The following is a 13608-nucleotide window of genomic DNA, read 5'->3' on the forward strand; positions in this document are numbered from 1 at the left end:
ATAACCATTATTCAAATATCAGGCCCCGACGACCCTTGAAGAAATTCCCACCTGTTCATCCTAAGATCGAGCCCCAACGGCCATTTGGATCAACAACTTCAAGATCAAGCCCAAAAGCCCTCGACAATCTGTTCATCCTTGTTCTTCAAGATCAAGCCCCGACGGCACTTGAAGAAACTTCCAGCTGTTCATCCAAGATCAAGTCTCGACAACCCTTGGATCAACAACACGTCAACAAACCAACATCTTACAGAGATCGAATTAGATGACCAAATTACAAAGAGATTGTAACCCCAAAATCATTAATACAAAATATTACTTTGTATACGTGTTCTTGTCTCGTTCGTCGTCAGGAAAATTCGTTTTTACACACACATTTCGGCACTAGTGAATCGATTAAATATTTAAAAAGATATTAAATTTGAATTTTGAGTGTACAAGGGTAACGCATTTGAACACTAAGAAATCGGTTTAATATTCGTGAAAAGATCCAGATTTGAAATGAGACATGTTACGTAGCAAAGAAATAAAGTCTATCTTACTAACATAAAAAAAAAAAAAAAAAAGGGTTTAGGGCTTTCATTGCTATAAATAGAAACTTCTTTCGGTCTCTCTTTCGCAAAACGAACTTAAAATACGGCCGAAAAAGCTTTAAGTGGTCATGTATATTTTTTTTTAGTACAATAATATATTTAACACCAAAGCGAGAGAAGAGTTCGGTTAAACCATACAATGAGTAACCTAATTTGACATTGAATTCGTCATCCACGAGATTCAAACCTGATACTTCTCGCTTACAAGTGAAGAGAAATACTACAAAACCGTAGTACTAAGTGATCATAGATATTAGTTACTAGCAAATTTGTGATTAATTCCATTGATGCGAGAACTTAAATTGGAAGGAAGGGGGAATTACGACATAATGACATTGCAATAACTTCTTTTTCTTCAGAAGCCTTTCTTCTCACGTTTGTGTTAGAATTCGTTTTTCAAAATATTCGTGGAAATACACTTAAAAAGAAGTAGAACATGAGATTGTCCATTGTATTAAGTAAATAATTCGAAAACAAACATATCATTTCCTCTCTCTAGCACTTCTCCTTTTGTTTTAGTACTAGTTCATTTATCTTTCTTGACTTTTTTCAATTTAAAGGCTAAAAAGCGATGCAGACTCGGTGCAAGAAGAGAACTTAAAAAAGTGGGAGTTTGAAAATCGCTTTCCGATTCGAAACTTTTATATTTCTTTAATTTAATTTTATCTGAAATCTGGAAGCTTCTTCTGCAAGCTACTGATAGGACGTGCAAAAGCTACAAACTAGTATGATTTTCTGTAGCCACTTACTGTCCTGCTAAGTAAAAGAAAACACATCTAAATCAAGTAAGGAAATACACATTAAAGTTGGAGAAATTTGAAAATTACAGAAACCAAACATGCTGTCAAATCTGCAAAACTTTTGCATATATTATGCAGAATCAATGACTCACCAAAGCATTTTCCCACAAAAGTTGTGCACCAAGAATTTTTCAAACCTCTTTGCCTCCCCCATACTCTTAGTGATGTCTACCTCATGAAGGTGGCAACGCAGACATCACTCTTGTGAGCTTTCGCCTTTTCAAATCCAAATCCAAGACTCTGCGGTGCGACAGTGTGGAGCAACGTTCCTCCTGACTTAATTCAGGATGTTCTCCTTCGCGATTCTGGTCGTACTTGAATATCAGTATCAATAACATCGTCTTTCTTTTCATGAGAAAAAAAAAAAAAACTCCATATATCATATAATCATGGCAGAGATAATCTATTCATATCAGGAATGAGCAAAACCAACTAATTAATCATACCGAAATGTTCAGTGACATCTGCAATTCTGTATTCCCAAAGATTTGTGCAATTCACACTCCGGATTAGCAGAACTAGTGATGTGTGCATCAGCAGGTGTCTCAAAATTTAGAAATTTACAGAGAATCTAACAGTAAAAGACTGATTACAAAAGATTTCAACAGACATTTATTTTTTTATATATTATGTTCATCAATGAATCGAATGAATGACAATGCAATCAATTGCTATAAATCCAATGTACGAATATCAGAAGCAGTTTCTTCTGTGCGATTCCAGTTCAGAGAAGGGGTGAAAGTCTAAGACAGAAAGATCGATTTTGTGCAAAAATTCAAGTTTTCTGTAATGAAAGAGTTGGAAATGTGAGCCTCAGGTTTACACAAAACTATAACTGCCTCGTAGATGTTTAAAGCAAATATCATTTACATAAGTAATGCGGTGAAATTCTGCGACAATAAACCCAAAATATTTATGTGCAAGTATACATATAAATACTTTCTTAACAAGTGTCAAAGGAAAAAAATAATTTACTAGTTTTTATCTTCGTGTTGCTGGGATGTCCCTACATCTTTCAGCCAAATGATAACTTCCTTGATCGTCGGTCTCTTAAGAGGGTTCTGGTTGACACACAAGCAAGCCACATCAAGAACCTGCAACATCTCTTCTTCAAAGCCTTTCCCTCTCAGGAGAGGATCAAAAACTTCCTCAGGTTTGCCTTCTCTCCTCATTTGCTGCACCCAGCCAACCAACTCTCTTGACCCCCTTGGCTTGCATACCTCAAAAGGCCTTTTTCTGGTTAGCAGCTCAAGCATGACAACCCCGAAACTGTACATATCTCCTCTCAAAGTAGCCACCCATGCTTGTCCATACTCTGGAGGAATGTAACCAAGAGTTCCAACAAGCTCGGTTGTAACATGAGTCTGGTACGGAAGAATCAACCGGGACAATCCAAAATCAGCAACATGTGCTTGAAATTTATCATCCAGGAGGATGTTGCTTGACTTGATATCACGATGCACAATGTGGGGCTCACATATTTGGTGCATGTAAGCCAACCCACAGCCTGCTCCTCGCAGAATATCCAGTCGAATTGGCCAATCTAATTGAGAAGGACCATCCACTTTCTCATGTAACCAATAATCCAGACTTCCATTCTCCATATACGAATACATTAATAGGCGAACACCATCATGCACGCAATAACCTTGCAGGGAAACCAGATTCTCATGTTGGGCAGTGGACAGTGCCTCAACTTCTGCTGTGAATTCCCTTTCCACCAGACCCAAGTCCCCAGAGAGTTTCTTAACAGCTAGCCTGGTTCCATTTGCCAACGTTGCTCTGTAAACCAGACCAAAACCTCCACACCCGATGATGTTTGCTTGACTGAAATTGTCAGTCGCCTTCAAGATTTCAGTTATACTAAGATCCTTGATTTCATTGGTCTTGGTTGGGAACAGTATGACTAAGCTGGTATCCTTGCCAAGCTCAGAAGCAACAGCAGTGGATTGGCTAGACATGGTCTCGAAATCCATCTTGTCAGTATCTCCTCCGGGAATGATTTTTCTATTAGACAACATCCACACTACTAGCATGACAACAATAAATACAATGCCAAAACAGATCCCGAAGGTGAGTCCAATAAGAAGGCTTCTGTTAGATCTTCGACCAGCAAGTGATAAAGGTTGAGGACAAGTGATGTGAGCAGTTGGAGGGCCACATAGTCTAGCATTCCCTTCAAAGCTGGAGTTCATAAAAGTATCAAACTGACCTCCAGATGGTACAAGTCCCTGAAGATCGTTGTATGCCACACTGAAGGAAGACAAGAAATGCAGACCTTTGAGAGAAGCAGGGATTTCACCGGATAGATGGTTATAGGAGAGGTTCAATTTCTCTAAGTTGGTGAGGTTAGAAATCTGTTCCGGGATGCTGCCAGTGAAGTTGTTATGACTGAGGTCCAACACGTGAATATACTTCAATCGACCAATCTCAATGGGGATACTGCCAGTAAGGCTGTTGTTACCCAAATATATTGCCGGAGGGAGGTTGGACAACTGATTGTACTGCTGATTAGTAGCACTGTTGGGCTTCACAAAGACGGGCAACTCTAGATAACTTCTGTCCACTACATCACTAGCCTCTTTCAATGTCAAAGCTTGCATCCCGCAGAACATAAGAGGAAATCCTCCTCTAAGGAGGTTATTAGACAAATCTACATAGAAAAGGTTGCGCAGACTACCCAACCAACCGGGGATAGAACCGGTTATAAAATTAAACGACAAGTCTAAGACTTCAAGAGCTGTAACATTGGCTAGCCAGGTGGGTACTTGACCTGTGAATTGGCAACCCCCAATAGCAAAAACCTGAAGCTTTTGGAATCCAACTGGGTCTCCAAGGCTTTTATCATCTGGCAAAGGCTCATTCCAAAAATTCTTCGACAAGACCAGAGTGGTCAGATTCTTGCAACCCTTCAGATTCCTAAAAGCCCCCGCGGCATTTGTCAGGTTGTTGGTAGAGATGGACAGAAAAGACAACGATTCTAACGCGACTATTTGAGGTGATATCTCGCCTGTGAGCTGGTTGCTGGCCAATCTAATAGCAGTTAAGGACTTGCAAGAGTAGAGGCTTTGAGGTAACTCACCAATGAAGTTATTGTTGCCAAGGTCCAGAGTGGCGAGGTGTTGGAGAGTGGAAAAATTGAAGGCAGAGAGCTGTCCAGTCAAGTTGTTAACCCGCAAATTCAAGGTGGATAGATTTGTGCAGTTGGTGAGGGACGGAGGCAAGGCACCTGTCAAGTTGTTGATGTGGAGGAGCAGATTCTCCAACCTGAAAAGGTTACCAATATCCCCGGGGATTTGCCCAAAGAAGTTGTTCGAATAAAGCTCGAGGATCCTGAGATTGGTGAGGTTCATGATGCCACCACTGATGGGTCCAGAGAAACTATTGACAGGCAGAGAGAGCTGTTGGAGATCAGCAAGCATAAAAATTTCATCAGGGAGAGAACCATCGAGGGCATTGAAGCCTGCCCGAAAGGTTTGGAGCCTCGAACACAATCCGATTCCTGGGGGAATTGGGCGAGTGAATTTATTGAAGGACAAGTCCAAGAAGGTAAGGGAAGTGTGATTCCCGCCATCGCTGACCGGTATCGGTCCCGAAAAGCTGTTGTTGCTGACATTGAAAACGGACACTGATGGGACGAGGATCGAAGCTGGGATTGTTCCATTGAAGAAGTTGCTGGACAAGTTTATAATCTGCAGGTGGCTGCTTTCATTGGAGGATTGTGGGAAGCGGCCGATGAGACGATTGAAGCTCAAATCAATGACCTCAATACTTGGGAGGGAAGAAAGCAAGTCGTCTGGGAGAGAACCCAAGAGGGAATTGTGGGAAAGATTGAGGTGGGTGAGACGGGTGAGGTTGGTGATGGCCGGAGGGACGACACCGGATAAGCCTCTCCTGGGCAGAGAAAGCCGGACGACGCGGCTGTGCTTAACCGGGTCGCAGGTGACTCCATCCCAAAGGCAGCAGTCAGTGGAAGCAGACCAATTCAACGGTGTGTTGAAGGGCAAGGACAAAAGAGCGTCGCGATCGAGCCGGTCGCATGCAGCAGAGGCAGAGCAAGGAAGAATAAGAAGGACGAGAACCCATTGACCCAAATAGCAGAGAAGACGAAAGGTTGGTGGTGTTGGTATTGCTGGGACCTTCACCTTCTGCTTGTCGTGTTTCATCCGAACAAGAGAAGAAGACATGAAGACTCTTTCTCTCTCACTCTCTCTCTCACTCAATCACATCACCATCAATACTATAACCACAATCTATTGGAATCATAGAAGAAGCAGCAGTGGGAATAGTACCAATCTAGAACGCCCAGCGGGTGTTTGAATAAATGCCTGAGAGAGGACAGGGAGAGCTATATCTACCTGGTGCAGAGGGCGGGGGGAATTGGGTTTTTGGGATAGCAGGAAAACAAAAGAAGAAACCCCAATTGGGCAATTGACCCAGAGAGGAGGAGGGAGGGAGAGGGGGGGGTGGGGGGGGGTGCAAGAGAGAGAGCAATGGGTGTGTGAGACAAGTGACGTTGACAAGGGCAGGAGATAATAATAAATAAAAGGGGAGGGAAGGAGCGTTTACTTTGTGGGCGGCTGGTAGTGGCTGTTGGTGTTGGACAGTTTCTAATCTTGAAATCATGATGATGGTCATGATGGTGGTGATGATGGTCATCCTCTTTCTTTCAACGCCACCATAAGAAGTAAGGAAGAGAGAGGTTAGCGTGTGCAGTACGATGTGGATATTCACTTTAACATAAACCCACCACAGAACTAGCAAATTTGGGAGAGAGACAGAGAGAGAGACAGAGACAAACCAGCACTCAAATCTTCTGTTTGCTCGAGAAATTTTCCATTTCAGAATCCAAATCGTGGGTTTTTTTCCCTTCAGCTATCCAAATTTTGGGTGCCAGATTGGAGATTGGGAGATGATGGTGTTTGGGTTAATATTTGTACATTGGACTTAGATGAAGGAAAGTCCAAGGATGCCAACTAAAAAGGGACTTGCCCGAAGCCCAGCACCAAGCCCAAAGGCAAAGTGAATCATTCTCAACCAAGATACAAGTCATTTGCTTACCACTGAAGTGACAAGTGATGAAGACTAACTTACCACCAGCCAAAGAATACTTTCTAGTGGCGTTCCAAGTAAAAGGCTGATGACTCATTGCCCTTCAGTGCTTTCCGGCAAGAGCAAAATCACAGCAGTTGGGGCTAAATTTCTTATAAAAGGAGAAAGAGGCCCCAGAGATAAGGATACTCAACCAATCAAACAAACAAACACACAAACTTTGCTCTCAAGCCAGATTTGCATCCAAAAGCTAAAATCAACCCAGATTCAGTCATTTTTAGCGACAAGCTATCTTTTGCCCAGTTTAAAGCTCTACTATCTCCCTCAGTAGCGTAGTATCGATTCCATTGTGTAAACTTGTTTACCATCCATCCCCTTTTAGCATATAAACCCCTGTTAATTCAAAGAGAAGTGATTGAAAGAGGTTCAACCTTGACAGATAAGGTGAAATCTTGCTCGACGCTCTTTGTTTGTTTTCTAAATTTGTAGATCTATTACTTAATGCATTCTCTAGTATGTATTCAAGTTATTTCCATCAGTTTTCCTATTTTAAGAGTCACATTTGCATCTAGATCTGGCTAGTTTAATGGATATGTTATTAGTAAAAGCAATCTAGGACCAAACAAATGGCTTAAGGGGCTTTGGACTCCCTTCATTCAAACATACAAGACTATGAACTAAAAGTCTTTATTTACAAGGCAAGAAAAAGAACTTAATGTGGACTCAACGCATCCATGACAATCCTTTGATATCAAGAAATCCGAGTAACTTGGGGCGCAAGTAATCGACTAAAAACACTCTTGCTCTACATCTGCTATACTGAGATAGCAATGGCACGCCTAACACTTAGTTAGTTTTGATTGCGAGCCTCAAGGCCTACACCTAAGGCCCCACAAAGACACCTTTCAGAACTAACTTTGTCCCTTTCTTGTAGCACATTAACAAGCAAGAGCCCGACTACACGTCCAAAGTACCAATCCCTTGGGAAGCTATGCAAAGGTCTGAGGATCATTCTCTAGAGAAATCTTCACCCGAACATAGTTTTGGCACACCTGGTGGGATATTCATAGTCTTGTATGCCAAGAAAAAGAAGGAATGAGAAAACTTTTAGGTGGAACACAGAATACGGACCACCCCAGTGTTTACCAAGATCAAGCATGATAAATCATCCAAAGGATTTTCCTTCCTTGCTAGGACCAACTATTCTAGAAAGCCCAACTTCATGTAAGAAGTTAGGAGGAAAGGTGACCAATGAAGATTTACAAGTGCTGAAAAGTATAGAGAAAATCACTCTAGAAACTAGAGGAAAAGTAAGCAGACTCCGTTATTTAACAGGGAGTCTGCAAAGAAGATTAGATATGGAGTACTCTACTCCAAAGAATGGTTATGCCAGGGAAATGAAGAAGGAAGAGAGCCTTGAGAAAGAACCAGTTATCCCCCTATTTCCTGTGCTTAAGGAAAAGAAGGATAAAGGAAAAAATAAGGAAGAATCTAGAGCTAGTCAGCCAGTTTTGGAGGAGATCCTAGATAAGGAGTTGCCTGACCCCCTATTATTTTCACTAGGTAGTAGGGGGTAGAGCGGGCAAGAAAGAAAGAAGTATAGGATGCCCCAGTTAATCGGAGAATCCAGTGGAAAAGGCGAACCTACCAAGGCAGACAAGCCTCATCCTTATAGGCCCCCACCATTAGCCAGTAAGGGAGGGGATGCCAAGTGGAAACAGCCCGACCCAAAAAAGGAAACCTTCTCGGGCAATGATCGCAGCTCCAAATGGGGATCCCCACATACCCTATACAGCAATACAACTAACCAACAACTCAGAGATAAGTTAGTTGAGTTAGGAAGGATGGTGGCCCAGAATGCTCAATTGTAGGCTCGCTCGCTGTTCAGGAACACTTACCAGAAGCCACACTCAGAGTATATTGATGAGCAGAATCATTTCCCACTTAACTTTAAGATGCCCACGTTTCCCACTTTTAGTGGGGAAGATGGCAGTGTATTTTCTAAAAATCACATCTTCAAGTTCTCCAACCATTGTGTGGCATTTGAAGACAATTCTAATTATTAGTTAAGATTGTTTGGGAACTCATTGGTTAGCCTAGCATCTCAATGGTATTCTCTGTTGCCCCTCAATTCTATTGTTAACTGGGGGCAAATGGAGATGGCTTTCCATGAGCAGTTCTATAGGATGGAGCCCGAGATATCTATCAATGACCTAGTGGAGGTGAAACAATATGAACATAAGTCTACAAAAGACTTCGTGATGAGGTTCAAAAGAACAAGAATGAGGAGCCAATTCCTTATCAATCATGCCCAACTCATATCCATTGCTGAGAAGACTTTGAGGCTGCCTTTGAGGAAAAAGTTTTATGATGTACAATTCAATGATTTACAAAAGTTGGTAATTGCTGCCACAAAGTACGAAAAGCTGTTGCTTGAAGAACAACAAGTGAAACACTCATCTAAGGCTCATCCTTTTTACAAAAATAAAGTTGCAATTCACTAAGTGGAGTTTAAAGGAGCTGAGCTAGAACAAAATGATGGCCATGGAAAAGAAGGGATAAACACGTGTGCGGCTGAGATGACTACCCCTTTTAAACCTTTAATAGTGAAGGGTTTAGTCCAACCAGTCAAAGATCAGAAAGTGGTGATGAATGATGTTGGATTTGTCCCTATGAAGCCTCCAAAATACCAAAGTTATTCTTTTGATTTAACCAAGGCCTCAGAGATATATGAAGAGCTGGTGCGGGCAAAAGTGATCGTACCAAAAAAAATACCTAAGCCAGAAAAGCTAAAGGGAAAGAAGTATTGCAAGCTACATTATACCTTCAATCACTCCATAACCAACTGTGCCCAGTTTAAGGATTGGATAAAAACCTTATAGTGAAGGGAAAATTGATGTTGGAAAAACCACAAGCCAATATGATGATTGACACGGATCCCTTCCCAAAAGCCCCAATAAACATGATCAACTTGACTTGGGCGAAAAAAGGGAAAGGAAAAGCCCCCTGGGAAGTGAAAGCAGAAAGAAGGCAAGTTGACAAACCAACAGAATGAACTATCAAGCTGCCCGAGAAACCCAAAATAGCCATAGTTAAAGGATTGATGTTATGTAGTAAGTGCCAGGGAGAATGTGAGTTAGAAGTACCAGCATTAGGAGCCATTATTGATCAGGAGTTGATTAGAAGAAATGAGAAAGAATAACAAGAAGCTCGCAGAAGTATCATGTAGACATTTGAGAAAGTGACCTCCAGAAATGTTTTCCAAAGATTGGGATGAGATTCTCAACCAAAGGGCTTATCAGAGGTATGTAGAAATTATGAAGCCTCTGAAGATGTGGACGACAGAGAAGCCAAAATACCAAAATGGGTGGATGTAAGACCTCCCTAACCAAGTTACAATGATGTCAGAATGAAGGGAAGAACAAAGAGCATTATATCCTTATTCACCAAGAAAGATTCTGCCCGACTCGAGCGGAAATGGTACGTAGTAAGAAAAGAGAGGTCTGTCAAAGAAATTGAAGCCTCTATGATCAGGAGAGTTCAAAGGTAGCACAAAGCTCACATGAACTCATTAAAAGTCCTCACTGCCTCAGAAACCTCTGAAAATGTGAAGTTTGAGAAGGAACCTCATAGGGGAAGAAATCAACTTCATTGGAGAAGCAAAAAGGAGGTAGAAAATGCAAATAGCAAGACTGAGGGGGGAAAGAGATCATGTGCCACAAAGCCCTAATCCCGGGAAGTACAGAATCCTAAGGAGAGCTCAAGAGGACATGGTATTGATACCAATACCAAGATGAAGTCTGGAGCTAATATGTTTTAGAACTATCTCGCTTGAGAGAGGAATGTCTCCACCGTTGCAGGTTGACACTTTCTGTGAAAACCTAGTGCATGCATAGAAATTTGGCATAACTCGAGAAGAAAGGTTGCCCGAGCTGATGTTGCCAAAAGAAGCGCATGCTTGGTTAGATGAATTCAGGGACCACATTAGGGGCAAGAAGGAAGACTTACCTGAACCTAGCAACTTCCATGTAAACATGACATTTGTTATGTCTGCCATGTTTTGTCCCAAGCATGATCAACTTGCCATAATAGAGGGTGATTACTTGGCAACAGAACCTATGATGACACATGTTAATGTTGAAAAAACGGGAAAAAAGGAGTCGAGCATAACAGGTTTGCCCGAGCTCACAAAAAAAGAGCCTGAGAGAGTGTACTCAGACAGAATGGTCTTCAGTTGCCTAAGTTTGACCCTAGCCAACCATCTCAAGCTTATATATGTAACTGCTCAACTGGAAGAAGTACACTTCAAGAGGGTTTTGATTGATTGAGGAGCTGCGGTCAATGTGTTACCATATAACCAGATGAAAATGGTGTGTAAAAGTGAGGAAGATCTCATCCACATAGATCTAACAGTTTCCAGTTTTTCTAGAGCCATCACTAGAACTCATGGGATATTGCCCCTATAGGTTGACTTGGGCTCCAAACAAATCATGCTAGCCTTCTTTGTTGTGGATAGTACTTCCACCTATGGAGCTTTACTAGGCCGAGATTGGATTCATCAGAGTCTTTCTGTGCCTTCCACCCTGCAGCAACAAGTAGCTGTTTACCACGAGGAATGAGCTATAAGACCAGGATTTTGGGAGATGGTGGAGACCGAGTCACGGCCATTCCTCCTCATTACCAATGTGGTAGAAGCTAGCTTTTATAATCCTAATATGGGGATTCTCCAGTGCTTAGGAGCTGATAAGAACGGCCGCCTGACTAAGGTGACAACCCAAAAGCTTTTGGAGCAAAGATTGTTCTTCACCAGGGAAGAATGGGATAGATCCCATATTGTCCCAACTCATCAACACCAATAATGTTAGAACAAATAAGAAAGGACCAAGTAGTTTCAGTCAGGTCTTTAATCAAAAGATTATTGTGTATGGAAGAGAGAGGAAGCAGAAAAGGGATAACTTGGTAGAAGAACAAAAGGAATAAGCTTTAAGCAACCAGAACAAAAGTGAAAAATAGTTTTTTGGAAATGAGTTGGAAGCAACCATACAAATTACTAAATGTATATATGACCTGGATGGACCAGAAGACTTGCACGAGAATCTAGAGTTAGTCGAATTTTTTTGTGCACAGCCTGACAAGCCATCACTAGAGGTATAAGACCCCTTAGAAACCATTAATTTGGGGACTAAGGAAGATCCAATGCCTATACAAATCAGTGGCCTGTTGGAGGCTGAAGATCAGGCAAAGATAGTCAACCTTTAGCACGAGTTCATAGATTGTTTTTCTTGGCATTACACTGAGATGCCAGGTTTAGATTAAACCTTAGTAGAACATAGAATGCCTATTAAGGAGGGATATAAACCTGTGAAGCAACCAATGAGGATGTCAAAAGAAATTGAAGAAAAAGTCAAAGAAGATGTTGAGAGGTTGGTAACTTGCACAAATCTTTACATTTTTCTAAACCCTAAACCCTAATTTGCTATTTACTCGATCGCATACTTCTATACTACTTTAATTTATGAAACAGATGATTCAACTCAAATGCAAGGAGTCGAATGCATAGATCAATTGGTCCATTTTTTATTACCAACATTTGATAATGTCAAGTAGGACAGGAGAGTAGAGAGGAACACTTTGCATCATTGAACCTTTTTTTCTGGTGGTCTTAAAAAGCATCTTTAATTTGTTTTAAAAGATGAGAGTTAATCTTGTCCATGTTTTGATAATCAATTCACATTATCTTATGATCAGTGCGCACTCCTCACGCTTTTACGTGCAAAGTCCACTTTTGGTGACCTGAATTTTCCCAAAATATTTAAAAAAAAATTTTGGTTTTGTTTTAAACAAAATATTTAATTAAAGAATATCATTTTTTTAGGAAAACTAAAAAGTATGTTAGGAGACGAGCCTTTTCTGTAATTGACAAAGTAAATCGCTAGGTTGGATGCATTAAGTCAATACTAGATGAAAAATAAAATAGTTGAAAAAACAATAAGAATCTAGTGCCTAGTGGAACATATAAAAAGAATGCATTTGTCAAACTAAACTATAGGCAAATGAATATGATCCAAATATTAAATAAATGCGTAAATGACACTTTACTACAGTGATAGAAAGTAATGATGCACATATATTTTGGTGCAGGTTTAATATTTAGTGATTTCATTCTCTTCTAGCAACTAATAATTTAACCTATTAAAGCTATCGTTTGTCAAAAATAAAATAAAATAAAATAAATAAATAAATAAAACTATTAAACAAACGCAACTTCCAATTGATTATTACATACTTGCTATAATGTGAATCGAACACTTGGTGTTGAATAAAAAAAATTAAGATATCAATCTTTGATGGATTAGGGTTTTGGTTCTTTATTTTATATACCCACCAAAACCTGACATGGAAATGTTCACACGGTTGCAAAAGGAGGCATTTGGAAATTGCAACTTCGCAAAGGTTTAGAGGAAGAAATTTTTATGGGTACTGGAAACATAGATAAGTCACATCCGTTTCATTTGTTACATCGAACTAGTTCAAACTGAACTAGTTTCACAGATTAAGTTGAATTTGCTTGACTTGAATTAAACTTGATTAACTTGGCTTGGAGTAAATTAGATTAGATTAATGAATCATTTACCGTGGACTTGAATTAAGCTTGATTAACTTGGCATAAAAACAATGAAACTGAACCAAATCGCGATAAAATAAACCATTAAAAACTATGTTGACCAAAACAAGTCAATGCATGTTCAAGAACCTGACTGAACCGTTCATACCGGTTTCGGTTCTCATGTTGGTAGAACGGATTAAAACCGAACCAAACCATGAATGTAAACAATTAACTAAATTTAATAGTTGTATGCAGGTGTCACCAAATGAGTGGTGAAAATCAAATTGGTTTTGCCTAGTGCGACTACATAGGAGCATTTCTCAATTAGGTCTTTTACTTGCACGGTTCACCTATTGAGATAAGTCACATATTTAAAAAATGAGGTCATTTTCTCTCATAGATCTCCAAATTTGACATTCAAGTTTCAATTCCATATTTTTCTTGGATAGAATGATCTTAAGGTGTTAAGTTACTTCCTACTTTTTTCTTTCCCTTTTCCTAGGGCTTTTTTAAATCTCTTGATAAGTCCCTTTTGGGCTTAAATTATTGTATTCGT

The 13608-nt window shown here is 40.3% G+C and overlaps 1 protein-coding gene across 4 annotated transcripts; it reads right to left on the bottom strand.

Moving 5' to 3' along the window:
- Positions 1 to 1207: 1207 nt before the first annotated feature.
- On the bottom strand, positions 1208 to 6118 carry LOC137708087 (tyrosine-sulfated glycopeptide receptor 1). 4 transcript variants are annotated; one of them, XR_015958668.1, is made up of 3 exons: positions 2369 to 6118; positions 1486 to 1698; positions 1208 to 1346 (listed from the first exon to the last, which is right to left on the bottom strand). XR_015958668.1 is itself a non-coding variant. In XM_088689626.1 (2 exons), coding segments are annotated over exons 1-2 (3213 nt in total). In that variant the 5' UTR covers positions 5581 to 6118; the 3' UTR covers positions 1355 to 1697. The 4 variants fall into 4 exon arrangements, 3 of the variants coding, with proteins under 3 accessions (XP_088545752.1, XP_068303179.2, XP_088545751.1); XM_088689626.1 differs by lacking the exon at positions 1208 to 1346 and having other exon boundaries at positions 1355 to 1698; XM_068447078.2 differs by lacking the exon at positions 1208 to 1346 and having other exon boundaries at positions 1355 to 1738.
- Positions 6119 to 13608: the final 7490 nt, after the last annotated feature.

This window comes from Pyrus communis, chromosome 17 (assembly GCF_041283825.1).
Source record: "Pyrus communis isolate YQ-2024b chromosome 17, ASM4128382v1, whole genome shotgun sequence".
NCBI lineage: Eukaryota > Viridiplantae > Streptophyta > Magnoliopsida > Rosales > Rosaceae > Pyrus > Pyrus communis.

Excerpts from the sequence above, each read along its gene's own strand:
- LOC137708087 (XM_088689626.1), bottom strand. The coding sequence starts at position 5,580 with ATGTCTTCTTCTCTTGTTCGGATGAAACACGACAAGCAGAAGGTGAAG.